The sequence below is a fragment of the Dermacentor variabilis genome, chromosome 7 (assembly GCF_050947875.1).
Source record: "Dermacentor variabilis isolate Ectoservices chromosome 7, ASM5094787v1, whole genome shotgun sequence".
NCBI classification, from domain to species: Eukaryota; Metazoa; Arthropoda; class Arachnida; order Ixodida; family Ixodidae; genus Dermacentor; species Dermacentor variabilis.
In genome coordinates this window covers 80970760-80989223 of record NC_134574.1, presented here as the reverse complement: position 1 = coordinate 80989223, position 18464 = coordinate 80970760, and the positions used below count along the sequence as shown (strand labels likewise).

The 18464-nt window shown below is 44.7% G+C and overlaps 1 protein-coding gene across 1 annotated transcript in view; it reads right to left on the bottom strand.

Annotated features, from left to right (window-relative positions):
* Window positions 1-18464, bottom strand: part of LOC142588719 (uncharacterized) — a 144252-nt gene that overhangs the window by 71124 nt on the left and 54664 nt on the right. Inside the window, exons 20-22 of the mRNA XM_075700534.1 lie at window positions 18036-18209; window positions 15934-15993; window positions 12763-12959 (exon numbers count right to left, since the gene is read on the bottom strand). Of these exons, the coding sequence (XP_075556649.1) occupies window positions 12763-12959; window positions 15934-15993; window positions 18036-18209 (431 nt within the window). The remainder of the gene's footprint in view (window positions 1-12762; window positions 12960-15933; window positions 15994-18035; window positions 18210-18464) is intronic.

Sequence of the window (18464 nt, the reverse complement as noted above, 5' to 3'; positions counted from 1 at the left end):
TTCCTGTTATACACACAGCACTAACCTCATTCCCATTATGGATGCCCAAATATTACAGTGAAACGTGAGAGGACTTCTTCACAACCTTGACAATGTTAAAGAACTCCGCAAATTCACTAAAAAGGTGCTGTGTGTCCATGAAGCACACCTTAAATTAACGCAGACCATCTTTATAAGGCGATATGCCACTTTCCACAAAGACCGTGATGATGCACTCACCTCCTCGGGGGGTGTAGCCGTATAGTCGATAAGGGCGTTGCATGTCAGCAAAAAACTATCCGAACCCCGCTCGATGCAGTTGCAGTACGAGCTGTGCTATTTGTTAAGCTAATCACGTTTAGTTCGATGTACGTCTCCCCTTCTTGTCAACTTACTAAAACAGAGTTTCAAAGCTTCATCCATGAACTTCCTTGGCCATATATAGTCGTTGGTGATATAAATGTGCGTAGCCCCCTGTGGGTGACACGCGTTCCGATGCGCGTGGGTGCCTGATAGAAAATTTTCTGTTTTCTTCAGGTGCATGTTTATTGAACAAAAAAGTAGCAGCATACTACAATATTACACAAACAATATACTCGTCCATAGACTTGAGCATAGTTTCGAGCTCACTATTTCCGTATCTAGAGTGGTCTGTTCTCAAGAACCCCTATGGGACTGACCACTTCCCAATGACATCAAATCTAACAAAACCAGATGAATGCTCGCCCCATTTCCCTCGATGGGACCTCGAATCAGCAAACTGGGAACTGTTTCGAGAACTCACCTGTTTAGGCGTTGACGACATTTCTGATGTCAATATAGACGACGCTGTGGCATACCTGACTGGTTTTAATATTTACGCTGCAACAAAATGCTATAAACAATTTCACGGACTGGCAAACAAGATCGCCGCATCCCATGTTGGAATGAAAAATGTATAAAAGCTCACAAAAATCAAAACAAAGCTTGGGGATTGTTTCGCAATTCTCCAACAGCTGAAAGCCTTATTAATTTTAAACAGGTCAAATCACAAGGCAGGAGAACACGTCGACGTGCAAAGAGAGGGAGCTGGGAGCGGTACGTATCTGCGATAAGTTCTTACAAAGGTGAGTCGAAGGTGTGGAACAGGTTGAATATACTAAAAGGCCTAGATACGAACCCCGTACCCTTAGTAAGTACCCAAGGAGATGGCCTGAAAGATCATGAAGACTGTCTGGGTGAACACTTTGAATATATCTCCAGTGCATCGCATTACACACAATCATTCTCGCGGTTCAAAGAACGCGCAGATCGACAGCCCCTTGATCCGAAATGTGCCCAAAATGAAGATTACAATCGCCCGTTCAGTTTTGCTGAGCTTAAAGCTTCTCTTGCTTGTTGCAACAGTTCAACATCAGGTGGTGACCGTGTCATATATGAAATGATCAAGTACCTCCACCCAGAAACGCAGAAAACACTCCTGTGCGTTTTTAATGTCATGTGGGCCACTGTGTATGTCCCATCTTGGAAAGAAGCTATAATAATACCCATGCTCATACCTTAACTAGTAGTTACAGACCTATCGCTTTGACAAGCAGTCGCTGCAAGCTCTTTAAAAAGATGATAAACTGGCGCCTAGTCTGTCTTCTTGAGAGCAACGGAGGACTAGATCCTTACCAGTGTGGTTTCAGAGAAGGTAGGTTCGACTGAAGACCACTTTGTCGGCAATGAGGCCAATATAAGGGATGTCGTCGTACACAGTTTTTTCTCTCCATATTTCATGATTTCGAGAAAGCATATCACACCACATGTCGCTTTGGTATTATCCGAGACCTTTCCGCTATGGCTATCCGTGGCTGTATGCTGAGTATCATCGAACGTTACCTTTATAACATGGTGTTCTGCAAGGTGGTGTGCTAAGCTGCACACTCTTTGTTGTGAAAATTAATTCATTGGACATGGCTATCCCAAGACCGATGTTATACTCGGTATATGTGGATGATGGGCAGTTTGGATTTCAATCATGCAACTTTGCTAAGTGCGAACGCCCGTGTCCAGCATGCCTTAAATAAAGTGGCGAAATGGGCTGAAGAAAACGGTTTCAGGTTGAGCCCACAGGAAAGTACATGCGTTCTTTTCACGAATAAGAGAGGAATAGTAACATGTCCTGCTATTGAGCTATCTGGTAGCAGATTACCTTTAGCACAAGTTTCTCGGCATCATATTGGGCTCGAAACTCACAGTCATCCCGCATATTCAATACATGAAGGCTAATTGACCTAAAACAAAGAATTTATTGAAACTTCTATCAAGTACAACATGAGGCAGTGACACGAAATGTGTTTTGAACTTGTATAGGTGTCTTGCCGGCTCACGTCTTGACTAAGGCGCGATAGTATATCAGTCCACTACACCAAGTGTTTTAAACATGTTGGATCCTGCCCATCATTTAGGAATCCGCTTCGCCACCGGAGCCTTCAGCACACGCCCCGTACAAACCCTTTATGCAGAAGCAAATGTATGGTCACTCCATCTTCAGAGATCATATAGCAGTTTTACATATTTCCTTAAGATAAATTGAAGCCGCTAACAGCCCTCTTATTCGTGCATAAACGATATGACCGCTGCCATACTCTCCATTCACCGTCCTGCAGCGAGAAGGCCGTTGTCTTTGCGTGCAAGGAACCTTAGTGAGGAAATGCGTGTTCCGGTGCTTGAACATTGTCTTATGGATCCAGTGATACTGTTACCGGCCATGGCAGTGGCAGCTGATAGAAAGTTACTTATCCTTTACAGAGATCACTAAACATGCGCCAGAGACACATATTAAAATGAATTTCTTAGAACTCCAGTTCAAGTACTCGTCCACAGAGTTTTACACAGACGCTTCAAAGTAGCATGTCGGGATGTCTTACGCGGCCGTTGGTCCATCCTTCTCAGATTCCGGTGTACTCCACCCTGAAACAAGTATATTTACGGCTGAGGCCCATGTACTATTGTCAGCTGTGAAGCATATAAGCAAATCAAAACTTCAAAAAACTAATATATTTACAGACTTTTTAGGCGTTGTAAAATCCTTGAAGTCACTCTGTAAACACTAAAACCCGGTAATTATTGAGCTCTATTTCATTCTCTGTGGAGCGTATATATCTAACCAGCATTTCATTATATGCGGTACCTGGCCATACAGGCGTCGAGGGTAATGTACTAGCTGACCAAATGGCCACATCACTCACCTCGCAAGCAATTATTCCTACGGCTGCTGTCCCTGTCCAAGATCTGAAGCCCTTCCCTACGAAAGAAACTGTGAAGCCACTGGCAACGCCTGTGGGACATGAAAATTACGAATAAGCTTCACTTGATTAAACCAAAGTTAGGTTTCTGGCCCCCGAAAACCAAAACACGACTAACTGATGTCCTATTCTCTCGACTCAGGATGGGACACACCTATGGCACCCACAATTATTTATTGACTCGAAATGAGCCTCCACCCTGTGGTAGATGTAATGGGAGGCTGACCGTTCTCCACGTCCTCCCGCAGTGTCGGGAAGCCGAAGCTGATAGAAAGAAACATTTTCCTCTTGTATATCGCCAGCACACCCCTATCCGCCCTGCAATGTTTCTTCGTGCAGAACCGTTCTTTGACACCAAAGCAGTTCTAGGTTTCTTGAACGATGTCAACTTGCAAGTTTTTAGCCCCACAAATTGATAGCACATCCTCTTTCTAGATGTTGCTGCTGTGATGGTAGTCTTGTATAGCACAATCCTCAAGGCTCTTGCATCTCAAGGGCTCTGTTAAGGCAGTAGTACTTATTGCAAACGTTTATCTATGAGATATTTCTTTATATCATCATTACCTCACAATGTATCTTTTGTGTACATCGTACAGCCCATTACCCATGGGCATAATTTTATCTCGCATAGGTTATATGCACTTTAGATAGACTGTTTTAGGCACCTCTACGGCCACGTAACATCTACCATTCGTTATTCATAGCTCCACTGCGAACTCATTAGCACCAGCCTGGCGCCCTTTAGCCACATTTGGGCCTTGCGCCAGAAAAAAACCACATTCATCATCATCAGACAACAGTCCCGCAGGGCCCTAAAATCAAGCGAACTCCAAGGCCCTCGATACGTGTCTCGGCGCCCAACTCTCGCTCCTCCTGCACCTCAGAGAGATCATCAGAGTGTCATCGACACAAAAGGACAAGCGCTCGCTCGAGCGCGGAAAGAGGGACAAAGTTCCAATTACCATGTTAACTAAGAAAGCGGTAGCCTAAAGGTTATCGCTCCTCTGTATTAGCCTTATTTAAATCTATGTCACCTAAAATATCATGTCTTATTCATTTCGTTAGTGCCATTTCCTACCTTTCAATTTGAATATGGCTTTTATTATCCATCGGTATAATCGAGTTCACACACACAACCTAGGTGACATCAAAGACATGATCAACATCTTTTCACCAGTTGCTGTCTTCAAGAAACGAATTTCGACCCCAAAAACAGTCAAATTCTCAAAGGTTCCACCGTTGTCACGAAGGGAGCGCGTATGTTCCAGCCATTTGCCAGGCGGAGTGGCCGTAGTCCTGCAGGGCGGCACTCCTACCCGAAATGTCCAGTTGAATACATCTTTCGAGGCCGTAGCTGTCACCGTTTTGTCTTACAAAACCATCACCATCTGCTCACTGTATAGTGCACCCCACACCCATTTTACCACTAAACACTTGGAAAATTTAACAGATCAATTACCAGAACCATTTGTTTTAGTAGGGGATGTTAATGCTCAATGTACTCTTTGGGGAAGTGTGAAAACTGACCAATGAGGACAGCTGGTTTAAGATTTTATTCTATATAATTATATCTGCCTTTTAAATTCACGTACCCGACCTACCTTTCACCAACTTCCAGCAATTTTAGTTGTTTAGATTTAGCGTTTAGCTCACGATCTCTTTTGAATGATCTTAAATTGGAAGCCCTCGACACGTCATATGGTAGTGATCTCTTAGCCGCATTCATTAAACACTTATCATCTCCACTAACTTTGAGCACTAGGCCGCGCCTATGGAAATTACAGCTCACTCACTGGCCGGTTTTTATGGAGAACGTGAAACTGTAAGATGTCTATTCGCCAGACCTAAGCGTTCACGAACTTAACAGAAGATTTACTGAGGTCATAATCTCAGCTGCAGAAAAGGTGATACCTCAGTCATCGGGTATTGTGCGCAAAAAACTTAGCCCCTGTTGGACAAAGAAGCGCACCGACGATAAGGCCTGGGGAATCCTACGGAGGTAATCCATCTATAGGAACCTTTTAAATTTCAAACAGACCAAAACCAAAGCACCATTTATTCAAAGACAGGCGGAGAAATCATCATGGCAAAATACATATCTTCAATTAATAGTACGGTAACATCAAAACGAATGTGGAACCAGGTGCGGAAATTTAGAGGAGAGTACTCATCATACACTGTACGACTACTTACATGTCCAGGCACACAAACAAAACTACAGGACCAGGCCAACTTATTAGGTGAACATCTTTACAATGTCTCCGGCTCAGCAAACCACCCTAATTCAATCTTAAAATATAAAGAGTCGGCGGAGAAACAGAGACTGCCCACCATTGGGGCTTCAGCTGAAATGTATATTAACGCCCTCACAATACATGAATTGAACGGAGTTCTTCGTGCCGGTAAAGAAACGGCAACATGCCTTGACAGTGTCCACTACACAATGCTGGCACACCTATCTCAAGCATCGGTAGAGGCCCTTCTTAAATTTTTCAACTAGAGATGGGAGTGTGGGGTAATGCCTACAGATTGGAAAAATGCGGTAGTAGTGCCCTTTCTAAAATCAGGTAAACCCGCAACATCCACTAGCAGCTATACCCCATTGCACTAGCAAGTTATCTAGCCAAATCCTATGAGAGCATCATAAACATAAGACTTACATTCATTCTTGAAACAAGAAGCCTAATAGACATGCACCAGTGTCGATACAAAAAGGGCTGCTCCACCACTGACCATCTCGTGCGACTAGAACACGAAATACGTGACGTGTTTTTACACAAACAACGCTCTCTCGCTGTTTTATTCGATTTAGAAAAAGCGTATGATACCACGTGGCGATACGAAATTTTGAGACACCTGGCTGACACCTGGGAATTCGCGGCAGAATTCTAAATTGTCTATGTGATTTCATGTGAAATAGAACATTTCAAGTACGTCTCGAAACAATACTTTCGCGCACATTTACACAAGAAAATGGCGTTCCACAAGGTCGCATTCTGAGCACGACAATCTTCGTAGTCAAAATGAACTGTCTTAATAACATCATCCCATCCTCCGTTATGCACTCAATATATGTCGACGACTTGGAAGTGGCTTGCCGCGCTTCCATTCTACCCACCTGCGAAAGACAACTACAAGTAATCATAAATAATCTGACACAATGGGCTGACAAAAATGGTTTCCGTTTTTCAAGTCACAAAACGGTTACAGTTCTCTTTTCCTAGGAGCGAGGGTTACACTGCACTCCAGTTCTCATATTGCATGGTACAATGCTGCCGGTCAAAGAAGACTACAAATTTTTAAACGTAATTCTTGACACAAAACTGAACTTCCTGGCCCGCATTAACAGAACTAAAGTTAAAGCAAATAAAGCACTAAATATCCTCAAGGTTTTATCGCACAAGCACTGGGGATGTGACTGAACTTGTCTAATGCGTGTATACCGGTCCCTTGTACGAGGTGTTCAAGAAAAATTTAAAAATTACACGGAATTTTACACTGGCGGCTCTAAAACACAAGAATACATAGGTTTCGGAATCATAACGAAAAATTGGGAAAATAGCATTCGGATAAATAATTTTTGATCAGGCTTTGCCGCCGAAGTTTATGCGATGTGAACGGCAGCAAAAAATATTACCACCGACAAGCATATGAATGCTATCATATATACCAATTCGTTAAGCGCAGTCAGAGCTTTAAACCTTAACTCCGCCTCTGAATCCCTTCTTGGCGATATCCTGAACATGGTGGCCTATAATTAATATGAAAGAACCATACGATTTTGCTGGGTCCTAAGCCATGTTAGAATATCGGGGAATGAAGCAGGTGAATGACGCGCGTTCGTGGCAGTGCACGAAGGCATAACGCAAACAAAACTTCCATACAAAGACAGTATCCGAGCGATTCATAAGGCCCTGGTATCAAAGTGGCAACTAGAATGGGACTCCTGCAAAAATAACAAGTCACACACAATGAGACCCCTGCTTGGCGAGTGGAAGTCATGCAGCGGCTTTTGCGCCATTAAACCCGAAGTAACTAACTTACTTCATAACTTCTCTGAGAGTTGACCACGTGCAATTGCCTCACATAGCGCAAGGCATCGTGGCCAATGTATTAAACTTTAATTGAATTGGGAGGTTGTATGTGCCAAAATAACAGTAGGATTGACACCGGATCAATTGACACCGTGCTATTCTTTAACGTGTCCCTAAATCTAAAAGATCCCGATTCGGTCTTTGAATATGAGACCTTTTCTGTAAACACAAATTTTGTGATTCATTTAGTGCCCAAATGAAACGACTTCTGACTTCTGAAATGCATGATCGTTTTTATTTCCCCCTCGCCGACATGCTACTGCCACGGTCTGGATCAAACCTGCGACCTCTCACAATCCCATTGCAGCAAAGCTAGGGCGACGGACACAGACGTGTTGGTTTCATGTGTTTCCGCTTCCATAGTGTCGCTTAGACCCTACGATGCCCTTTAATGCGGTTCTGCTTCTGCACGCCCTGCGTAGGCTGTTGGTTTAGAAATTTGCATGGTCTTTATTTTTCAGAAATATCAGAAACTTACCGTAACGTACCTCGAACTTAAATTTATCCCGTTTGCCCGCAGCCACTGTAGTGTTTCCTTTCCTTGCTTTCTCACGTCGCCTCCCCCTTTTATGGGAACTGCGAGTGAAGAGTGGCAAGTCTGTTACTTACTCCTTTCGTGACTACATCAATTCTACCCATTCTTTGCCTCCTCAACTCCCTCCTCTCTACCATTCTAACTAGCTTCCCTCTGGACTTGCATGTTAGTAGAAAGGTAAGCGCGGCAGTCTCTGCAATGCTTTTGAGGGGCGTCACGATAATCACAGCATTCAAGAAGCTAATGTGGCGACGCCCAGAGAGCTTTAGTGGTCATTGTGCATATTCGATGCGGCGCAAAGGTTCTCTGTCAGCTTCTCCTGTCTAGCTTCTCCTGTCACCTTTCTTCTCTGCCGCCATCCTGTCATATATACACACACTCTACCCCCGATGTGCTGTGCCAGATAAAAGCAGCAGCAGCAAAGTCAGTGGGAAAGTCGAAGGAAGATGCACAGAAAGCTTCTCTTTCATTAAGATAATAGAACTCAAAGTGAAACTAAACATCTATTTTCTAGAAGCGCGCAAGTTTTTTTCTGCCTTCAATCAGTCAAAATTGTGCTGCTGTGATTTGATGCGCAGGGACGTAGCGCCACATCATTCGTTGGCCACCCGAGTCACAGGTTACAGCGGTGACGCTATCAGCCCTTCCCCCGGCAGGAGCATCAAGTGCGGCTCCACCTCCAGCCTAGAATGGCCAGCAGACCACCGGGCCCGCCGCTCCCAGGGCTACTGCTTTTGCAGACAGGGCCGAAAAATCCCCAAGGGCGCTAACAGTGGATAACGTCCGCCGAGCGCACGTTATCCAGCACCTTTCAGTAGGCGATGAATGCAACCAACACTCATCCGGTGTCTCAGACGCAGATGGAACGGCGTTACGCTGTGGAGCGCGCCGGGACAAAAAAAAAACTATATCGTATCACGGTGGCTGTACAGGCCTCGTGAGCTAACTTGATCTCTATTTATTGACACGCAGTACAAGACACTTCCAGTATGGCTACACAGGTAATGCAGTGGAATAACAGGGGTCTACTCCACAGTGTGGATAGCATAAAAGGACTCCTACACAAGTTTAATCCAGGGCTGCTGTGTGTTCAAGAAATTGTAGGCACACAAAGTTTGTGCGGCAATATGCCATCTACCGGAGAGGCCGTAACGGTGCTTTCGCCTCACCGGGCAGTGTCGACATAATATTTGTTAATGGCGTCACCTGCCAGCCTTTACAGCTGCAAGCGCCTCTTCAGGCAGTTGCACTCAGAGCAGTGCTTTTTGGTACGCTGTCAACAATTACATCTTGATGCATCCCGCCCTGCTACCAACTCCCCAAAACAGAATACGAAAGCTTTATTGCACAACTTCAGGAGCCTTACATTGTCTTTGAAGATTTAAATGCACAAATATCTCGTGGTGTGACTATCGATGTTATGCTAGAGGCCGCTTGATAGAAAATGTCCTCGTATGTACAGATGCATGTTTGCTAAACAAGGAACCGACTTTTTACAGCGTGGCAAACAGCACATTTTCATCTTTTGATTTAGGCATTTCATCATGCCCAGTCTCACTCTACGTGGAATGGTAGGTGGTTAAGAAACCGTACGGGAGTAACCATTTTGCCGTTATGTTAAGCTTAGCAAAACGGGACAAATGCTCTCCACATGTGGCCCCAGCGGAAAGTCGACTCAGCGGACTGGCAGTGATACGGAGAGCTGACATATTTGATCTGGGAGGACATTAGTATGCTTTGTATTGATGATGCAGTTGCTTATTTAACAGCATTTATTGCGCATGCAGCGTCGATATGTATCCAGCAACAAATTGATCGCCTTCTAAACAACGTGTTGCCTGGTGCAACGACGAATGTAGGGAAGCACGAAAGAAACGAAATGAAACGTGGAACCACCTCCGTGACTCTCCGACTACAGAAAACATTATGGGCTTCAAGAAAATAAATTCGGAAGGCAGAAAAACGCGCCGCCGTCCGAAATAAGAAAGCTGGCAAATATACCTCTCCAACATTAGTTCTTATGCAGACTATAGAAAAGCCTGGGAAAGGGTAAACAAAATGAAAAGCCGTGAAACTCGTCCGTAAACTCGTCCGTAAACTGTGCACACTGAAGGAGGCACTCTTGAGGACCAGGCTGCTTGTCTAGGATCACATTTCGAGCATATTTCCAGTACAGCCCATTACATGGATACATTCCTAAGATACCAGCGACAAGCAGAGCTACGACCTCTGTGTCAGAAAGGGTAAGCCAATGAAGCATACAATAGTCCATTTAGCATGTCGGAGTTTCAAGCTTGGATGATTGTTGTAACAGGTCCGCTCCAGGAATTGATAGAACACCATATGAAATCATCGAACGCTTACACCCTGAATCCTACAGAACACTACTGTCACTCTAACTCCATGCTCTCTGCCAGCCACATTAAGTCCGCCTGGAAAGAAGCAGTCCTAACTCCTATTCCCAAAGAGAGCAAGGAGCCTTCTTTGGCCACTACTTATAGGCATATAGTTCTGACAACTTTTCGGTGCAAACTCCTTGAGAAAAGAATTGACGGGCGCCTCATCCATTTTCTTGAAAGCGACAAAATACTCGATGTCTTACAGCGTGGCTTCAGGGAAGGTAGATCCGCAACAGATCATCACCTTGTCCACATCGAGACAAATATCCGTAATGCCTTTGTGCACGAGTAGTTTTTGTCAGTATCTTTAGGTATGGAGGAGGCATCTGACAAAACTTGGCGTTTTGGAAGTCTCCATGGCTTGGTTGGAATGGGAGTCCGAAGCTACTTACTAATCGTGATTAACAGCTACCTTTCTGATCGCACGTTCCGTGTTAAGTTCGTAACGTCCTCTATCGGCGATTTACGCAGGCGGCTGGTGCACCCAAGGTCGTTTGCTGAGCTGTACTTTATTTATTGTCAAAATGAACCCGCTCCAAACTGTCATACCATGCGCACTGTTTCATCTTGTGTATGTGAATTAAATCCAAATGGGTTACAAATAATGTAATCTTAATATCTGTGAGTGACAAGTGCAGCTTGGCTTAAAAAAGGTTTCTAAGCAGGCGGACGAGACTAGATTCAAATCAAGCCCTCGAAAAGCATGTGTGTGCTTTTCTCGAATAAGAGAGGTAAGCTTCAAGGCCTTGTTACTGAAGTTAATGGAGAGCGGCTGTCTGAGAGCTAACAACATATATATTTAGGCGTCATTTCAGACTCTCAGTTTACTGTTATCCTACAGTTGAATTATATGAAAGCGAAGTGCCTGAAGAGAATGAACTTATTGAAGCTCTTGCCCCACACATCATGCGGAAGTGACAGAAGGTGCCTTTTGAGCTTGTACAAAAGTCTCATACGGTAACACCTTAACGACGTAGCCATAGCCTATTATGCTGCTACGCCTAGTGCTTTGAAGATGATAGACAGCGTTCACCACTTATGTATACGCTTTGCTGAAGATACCTTCAGAACAAGTCATATAAAGACCTGCACGTTGAATTCAACGAATGGTCTCTACATCTCCAAAGGACATATTTAAGGTGCCGCTAAGCCCTGAAGCTTAAGTCAGATATTCAGCATCCATGTCATTACATTATTCACCACATGTCCTCTGCCACGCTGCTTCTTAACAGCCCAGCTATTAGGGCTTCTTCGAAACTTCGTTTGGAAGCACTGGCCGAAGATACAGGCGTGATAGAGAAAATGATGTAATGACTTGACGTCACCTACCACTCCCTTGGGCATACCATACTGTCGAATCCGATATCTCCTTCATAGAAACATCAAAGCGTGCGCGTGATGTACGTATTATTGATGCACATGTGCGTGGGATACGCGAGTTTTTCGACGATGGCACAAATACGTCCAGGAAGCAATGTGTGGAGTAGTGTGTCAAGGCATACAGGAAGGCCTACTTAGCAACATCAAGAAATTCCAACAATTTATCTCGCATAGTAAAGGTAGTTACGCAAGTTTTTTCTGTTAAACGTCCGTTTTATCCCTCTTGTATGTCTTGGAAAAGTCTCAAATCTCGTAATCTAAGCTTCCCCTGAGTATTCAGTTTGCCTCCTTTGAGAATAATTGCGATGCGGATGTAAGTGCCTTGAGGATAAGAGCTGTGCCGAGCTACCCTGGCTATTGGCAAATCAGCAAACGTGTGGCCTTTGGTCATGCGTTGATTGAACAGGAATTGATAAAATAAACTTCACATGCGTTAATGTCAATCATTAGCTTTTCTTTTGAGATTTTTTTGTTGTAAGGGGTCACAGTTGCGCGTCGTCACAGGATTCAGTCTTGTAATTTCCAGTTTTTCTTCGCAATCGTGAGATAACCGGAAGCTGTTAAATGTAAACTGAAATGAAAAGAAAACAAACAGAGTTACGTTGACGGGATCTAAGAGCGACGAAGTTATCGCCATCGAAACGAAGGTAAATTGAAATCAATATTTGACCATCCATCCTTTAAATAGGTTCTGAACTTCGGTCCCTCAGACAGAAGAGCATTGAGAGTTTACTTGAAGATACACACCTAACACCGAAGCAACAAAGTAGGCTTACAGAAAGACGGCTTTATTAAGCAATAAACTGAATCGGATCCGTTCTAATTTGTCAAGTCCTCCAGCTGACAGTTATACAAAGAATACTTATGTTGGGTCAGACTGTTTTATTCAGTGTTCTTAAACACAAAATATTTGCTTCGCACCAGCGGGTATAATTTTCGTGCTTCCGTCTTGGCTTCGAATGGCTGACGGCAATGCTAGGGGGTTGGCGGCGTTTTTTATTATTTCTCTTTCATGTTCAGCGCTTCCAATAGTCTCTGTATCTCTGGATGATTATGTGTGCCAGTGGATGCGACTGTCGGAGAGGCATCCCTTCCTTTTAGGCGCGAGGGATGATGCCCAAGAACTTCGTGCATTTGTTCTGGCACGCGTCGTAGGTGCGGAAGTTGTTCGCGTTGCCTCCGCATCCTCCGTAGATGAACTGCTCGCACGACTTGGTGAGAGTGTTGTAGAAGAAGCGTGGCATGTAAGCGTCGCATGGTCCTGCGTCGGCCGGGTAGGTGCATTCTTCCGGAGGCGACACTGTGGGGAGAACGTTGCGATAGTGTTAATAACATGTTGCCTTACTGTGGTGAAATTCCGCTATGCGCGAGCATCTGCCTAGGTGAGATTTTGTGTATGAACTTGGTAGATGTTGTATAAGTGCCTTTGAATTCTGAAAGATTCAGAAATTCAAGTATATTTCCTGTATTTCAATACTCTGTCGGTGGTTTTAAATAGAATATATTCGACATTTTACGCATAAGAAACGAATTCTGGGAAGACATGACAGGTAAATGTTTTCAACGTTGAACTAGGTATAATTAGAACGTACGCGCATGTGCACGCGTAGAGACGCTCGCACGCATTCACGCACACACAAACGCACGAAAGTAGACATTTACGCATCTATAGACTTCCTTGTGCTATTACATGAGTGGATAATAGTTTAGGCGGCTCCAAGGTGATACGGGTATCTCTTCGTGTGCGTCTCATATCGGCATTACGCGGATAGCGATTGTGGCAGCAGGCAATACACGAGCGCGAAGTGACGTAAAAGGAACGTAAGAGGCCGGAACACCGGGATCGCATGCGCCATGATGTGTGGCATTCAAATGTACGAGCTGCTGCTAATTTACAGGAAACTTACCAGTAACATGCCTTAAGTACTAAAGATAGCATCCCTACCAGTGCGTTTGCGATGAATGAACGTGACGTCGTTTGCCATTATAAACACGGCGTGGCAACTCAAACATCGGCTCTCTTGGAATAACAGTGACTGATCTCGAAGGTCATACTGTGGTCTGCTGCAGATGCCATCAGCGACTGCGTGAACCCGAAATGGGTCATAGCCACCATATTTTGGACACCACCTGTTCCACATGAATTACGTGCCCTGGTTTGTCTTCAGGGCGGCACTTCGCTTCATTCGGATATGCGTTCTGCGTGTCACGCTGCTGCTAATAGCACAAATACGGCTTATAATTATGCCACTCCTGTTGTATAAGTTGCACCTGTGGTCGCTATGGCCACCAACGTTACTAGAACGAGCTGGTATCCTCCACCAGCAGATATAGCTCAGGAGAATAGACAAGGACTCCCCCTTGTACTTTTCATGTCAATGCAAAAAGGTCATCAGCAAATATGACATCTGGAAGTGTTAGAATACGAAGGGTTCGGATAGCGAAATTTGCGAATCGAACGGGAACATTTGGAAGAGTTTAGAATTGCAACATTTAACCAATTCTTATTTGGAATGAAAAAAATAATAAAGAAGCCTTCACTCCACTGCGAAGAGAGTGAAGTTCAATAAATAGTTTTACTAAATTGGTGTGACAGATAGGCAGGAAATCTAAGGATGAAATAACCTTAATGTGTTAATAATAGCAAACTGTTATGAGAAAAGAATGCTGCTCTCTCCATTGCCTCGAAAATCGGAGCGTACCAGTATTGCCTCGGTGTGTCTCGTACAGGTACACTACATTGATTTAAAGTCAGTGGCGAAAAAATAACCTGCCTTCACAGGAATCGTGGCGGCGCAGATTTTGGGTGGCGCACTGCACTCATAAACTCAGCGTGATTCGTGACGCTGGGAGTGTATTATTCGCAAACTGAGGCGGCATCCATTGCGACTTCAGCCCGCAGCGTTGGTTAGGTTATACCCGTTTTTCGCAGTGGCCAGTCTAGCGCTTACAACAGGACAAAAAGAAAGAACGTTATTAGTTGACGCATGACTGACTGATCACTGGAATGCTTATTCAAGGAAGTGAATGCGTATGTGCACAGAAACATAAAACACAAACATTTTATTTTTGCGTCATACCTAATTAGCTTTTCTACGTAGAGTTTTAAGTATCATTAGTGAGCTCCGTGTTGTATTGCTTGCCCATCGTGCTGGGTCTTTCCGGTTAAAATGTGGTTTCAACGATAATCTAGCTTTCTTGGTGGCGTCCGAAGGAGGTGTATACAATGTGTTCTCTGGCGGCTCGCTCGAACTCACTGCCCCTGGGAGGCCGCATTTATTGACAATTTATTTGGGGCCTCAGAAAGTGTTGAGCTAGAAGAGCAGACCCCTCAGATGTGCAATTGGTAAACAACCCGAAGCAATGGAAATATTATCATGACCAGTGCTGATTGTAAATAAAGGTGTATCTAGCAAAGCGGTCTGGCAAACATTGCTTAAATGCTAATAAATACGAGTACCACGAAAAAAAAATATACCACGGCGGCCCAGTATCGATGGCGTTGTGGTGGTGAACTCAACGTGGTGGGTTTTGATCCGCCGCTGTACCGACCGCAAGAAAAGGGAGCAGGGCGCGAAAAATAATCATTTACCTTGCTTTGGGTGCACTTTAGAGAATCCCGGGTGGTCAAAAATAATGCGGACCTTTCCACCACGGCGCTCCTCAACGCTCACACCACATCTTTCATACATAAACCCCTACAATTCCTGTTATTTTGCTTCGTTGCAATCCCTCTATGTGATGCTTGCTTCGGCACTGTAAGCTGGGTTAGTTGGGCAAAAAGGTCGTTGAGAATGAACCTCGTAAGACTTCTTTCTTCCGGCCTCAACGTGCAGAAGAAAGTCCCGTACAAATGGCACACACAGCGCGCAACATTGAAAACTGGCGCCAGTGAAATTGGAGAGCGGATGCGTCAGAGAACCCGCTGCTGTAGCTTAGTGGCTATGACGCTGTGCTGCTAAGCTCGAGGTCGTGGGTCCGATGCCGGCCGCGGCGCCTGCATTTTGATGGCGACGAAGTACGAGAACAGCCATGCGCTTAGCTTTACGTGCACGATTAAAAACCTCAGGTGGGGCAATTTAAACCTTAATTCTTCACTGCTGCGTGCCTAATAATCATGGTTTGTTTATCGCACGCGAAAACTCGATATAGAATTTTCATCGAGTTATACGGAAGCCGCCGTAACGGTTTCATAATATGCCATGTGAAAAACAGTTCAAATGCACGAAATGAAACCTAATAGTTTTGTCCTAGAAAAAAAAATGAATACTTACGAGGCCAGAATGGAACTTCAACGGCACTGGTGATCACCTGGGGGTAGTGGTGCAGGGATGCTGCACAGATGCAAGAAGGAAACAGTTTTAAGTGACGTCGTTCTTGGGTGAACTGCACTCACAGACTTCTAGGTTAAATTGCGATACACTTCCCGTTGCCTCTCTGAGATCATGCCGCAGAGATAGTGGACTGAAGAGTTGTGCGTAGCTTAATGTTCAACTTCAACTAGCGGCATGAAGTAGTTCGATTGCCTTTTGGATAGCGCAGTAGGCGCGAATAACTTCATACAGCAGGAGGAAAGGCAGCTAATAGCGTCTTTGCTACACAGTAAGAAACCACTTGGCTAACCGTTTTACGAAAATTGGGTGCTTTGTTTCAAACAACTCTGTGCATTGAGACACACAAACTTGAATATGAAGCTATAAGGAGGGCAAAATTATTTGACATTTTGCTACAAATGCACATGGATTCAACGATACACCACGTCAAGCTGTGGAATGATTTCCCCAAAGGCCGCGCTAAATTCGCTCGCGGCGATGACGTCGGAAGATGCGTTCACGTGTTGAATTCTGAGTATTACCTATAGGGTATTGCAATCTGGGGCAGTCACTACTACTCTGGCCAACAAAGAAAGCTTCGAACGTGATAGGGTGAGCTTCTGAAGGATGCGCAGGGGGCCCAATTAGTGGCTCGACTAAGGTTAGCACATTAAGTTTTACAGAATCGACCGGTTGACGTTCACAGTCGACATGATGAGCCAGCACTTTCAGCGGGACGTAGAGCGTACGTGACCCATTAATGGAGTTTCAACTGAGGTGCAGTGTAGGCTCAGACTTCGTACCTGCATGTTGCTTTGGGTAAAATAATTATGCAGGCGAATTCATGAGTCCCTTAGTTCGTAATTGAGGTTTCCCGTTAGCGCGCCGCCTTCGCAAGAAATAAGCTCATCCTAATTGGCTGATGTATGCTCCTACGAACAGCTGTAGAGTGAATGAATGTTTGATGATTGCGGCCCACGATTACTGGCTACCTGTTTTTATGCACAGACTAAGATAGAGCGTTCTAGGAGCGACTTAAAAATGCGCTGACTTAGCATGGTTTGAGTTCGTTGTCCGAAAAACACCCTGATATACCCGCGATGCATACCCCTCAAACTGTACTGAGAAATAAAAAAAAATGCGAACAGAAGGCAACATACAAAAAAAGCGCCAACTCTTGGAAAGTAGCACTTTGCGTTCAATTTAATGGATATTATAGTTTATTTTAAATGTTCATACTTTGTCATGCATATACATACTTGTCACGTCGTGTATGTATAAGTAGATTTAAATCATTCCGCCTGCCCTCATACCAGGTTTGTCTGCAGCTCACTGCAGTGATCGAACACTTGAGAGTGAGACTGCTACAGTGAAGGTGAAGCACTGCTTATCGTGGAATACGCGCTCAACCTTTTTTATTTGTCGCTAGGTAGTGCATATGTGGACTATGTAATATAAGATCGTCTTATTCGCAACAAAATGAGCCGGTTCCATGTGAGTGCATTGCCCTGCCCTTCTTGATGTGTCGCACATTTGTGCTGTTTAAGACCACGCATAAGAATGCATCAAATGGCTTAAATGCAAAGCATCGTCATCGTGATGAATAACAAGAAGCACCAGCTGGTAATAAACACGAGCTCATCGCTGGGAAGTGAAATAACCTTGAAATCATTTCTGGGAAGTGCTGAAAATTTTTTTTTAATTACCAAGCACGGATATTAAGGTGTGGGGCCACGCTCGTGATACTGATGAGCGGGTTTGTGTTAAAGGAATATATTCCGTATTTCAGGTGTTTCGCTTATTGCACTCACGTACGTCTTGTTCCACCTTCCTTTGTCGAGCGCACGTGTTTCATGCAAAAGGTGCAACGCAGCCTAGTCAAATCGGCTACAGTGTGACTGTTGCACGCCCGCGTTTTCTCGCCCTACACATATCGCCTAGCGAAACGTCAAGTAGTTCCAGCCGTGACGCTTCAGTGACGGTTCTGTGGCTTTCGAAATGGTCACATTTGCCGGATTCTGCTGTCGCAGTGAAAAAAAAAACACTTTCGAGTGATCACTCACCCCAGCAGGTGCTGTTGCACTCCTCGAGGGTGTAGAAATTGTTACCGTTGCCCTTGCATCCTCCGTAGATAAACGGCTCGCAAGTCTTGGTCTCGTCGTTGAAGTAGAAACGAGGAAAATAGCCGGCGCAGGGACCGGGTTGCTTGGGCTCTTCGCAAACCGGGTTTAGTTGCACTGCGAGAGTCACGTGCACGTGCATGCCTGAGCGTTGCGGCATAACGCAAATTGCTGCGCAGATATCTGGCAGCGTCGATCCTACACCGGAGTGCCTGCTCCGAAGAACGCACAATCCCACGAAAGTTTAAAAAAGAATTGCGGCGGAATAATACGCGCAAATAATCAGAAACGAATTACGTCGAACATGTGTCGTGTTACGAGCAGTTGTCACCGGCATAGTTCACTGGATATTGCGAATTTCTCGCGTCTTGC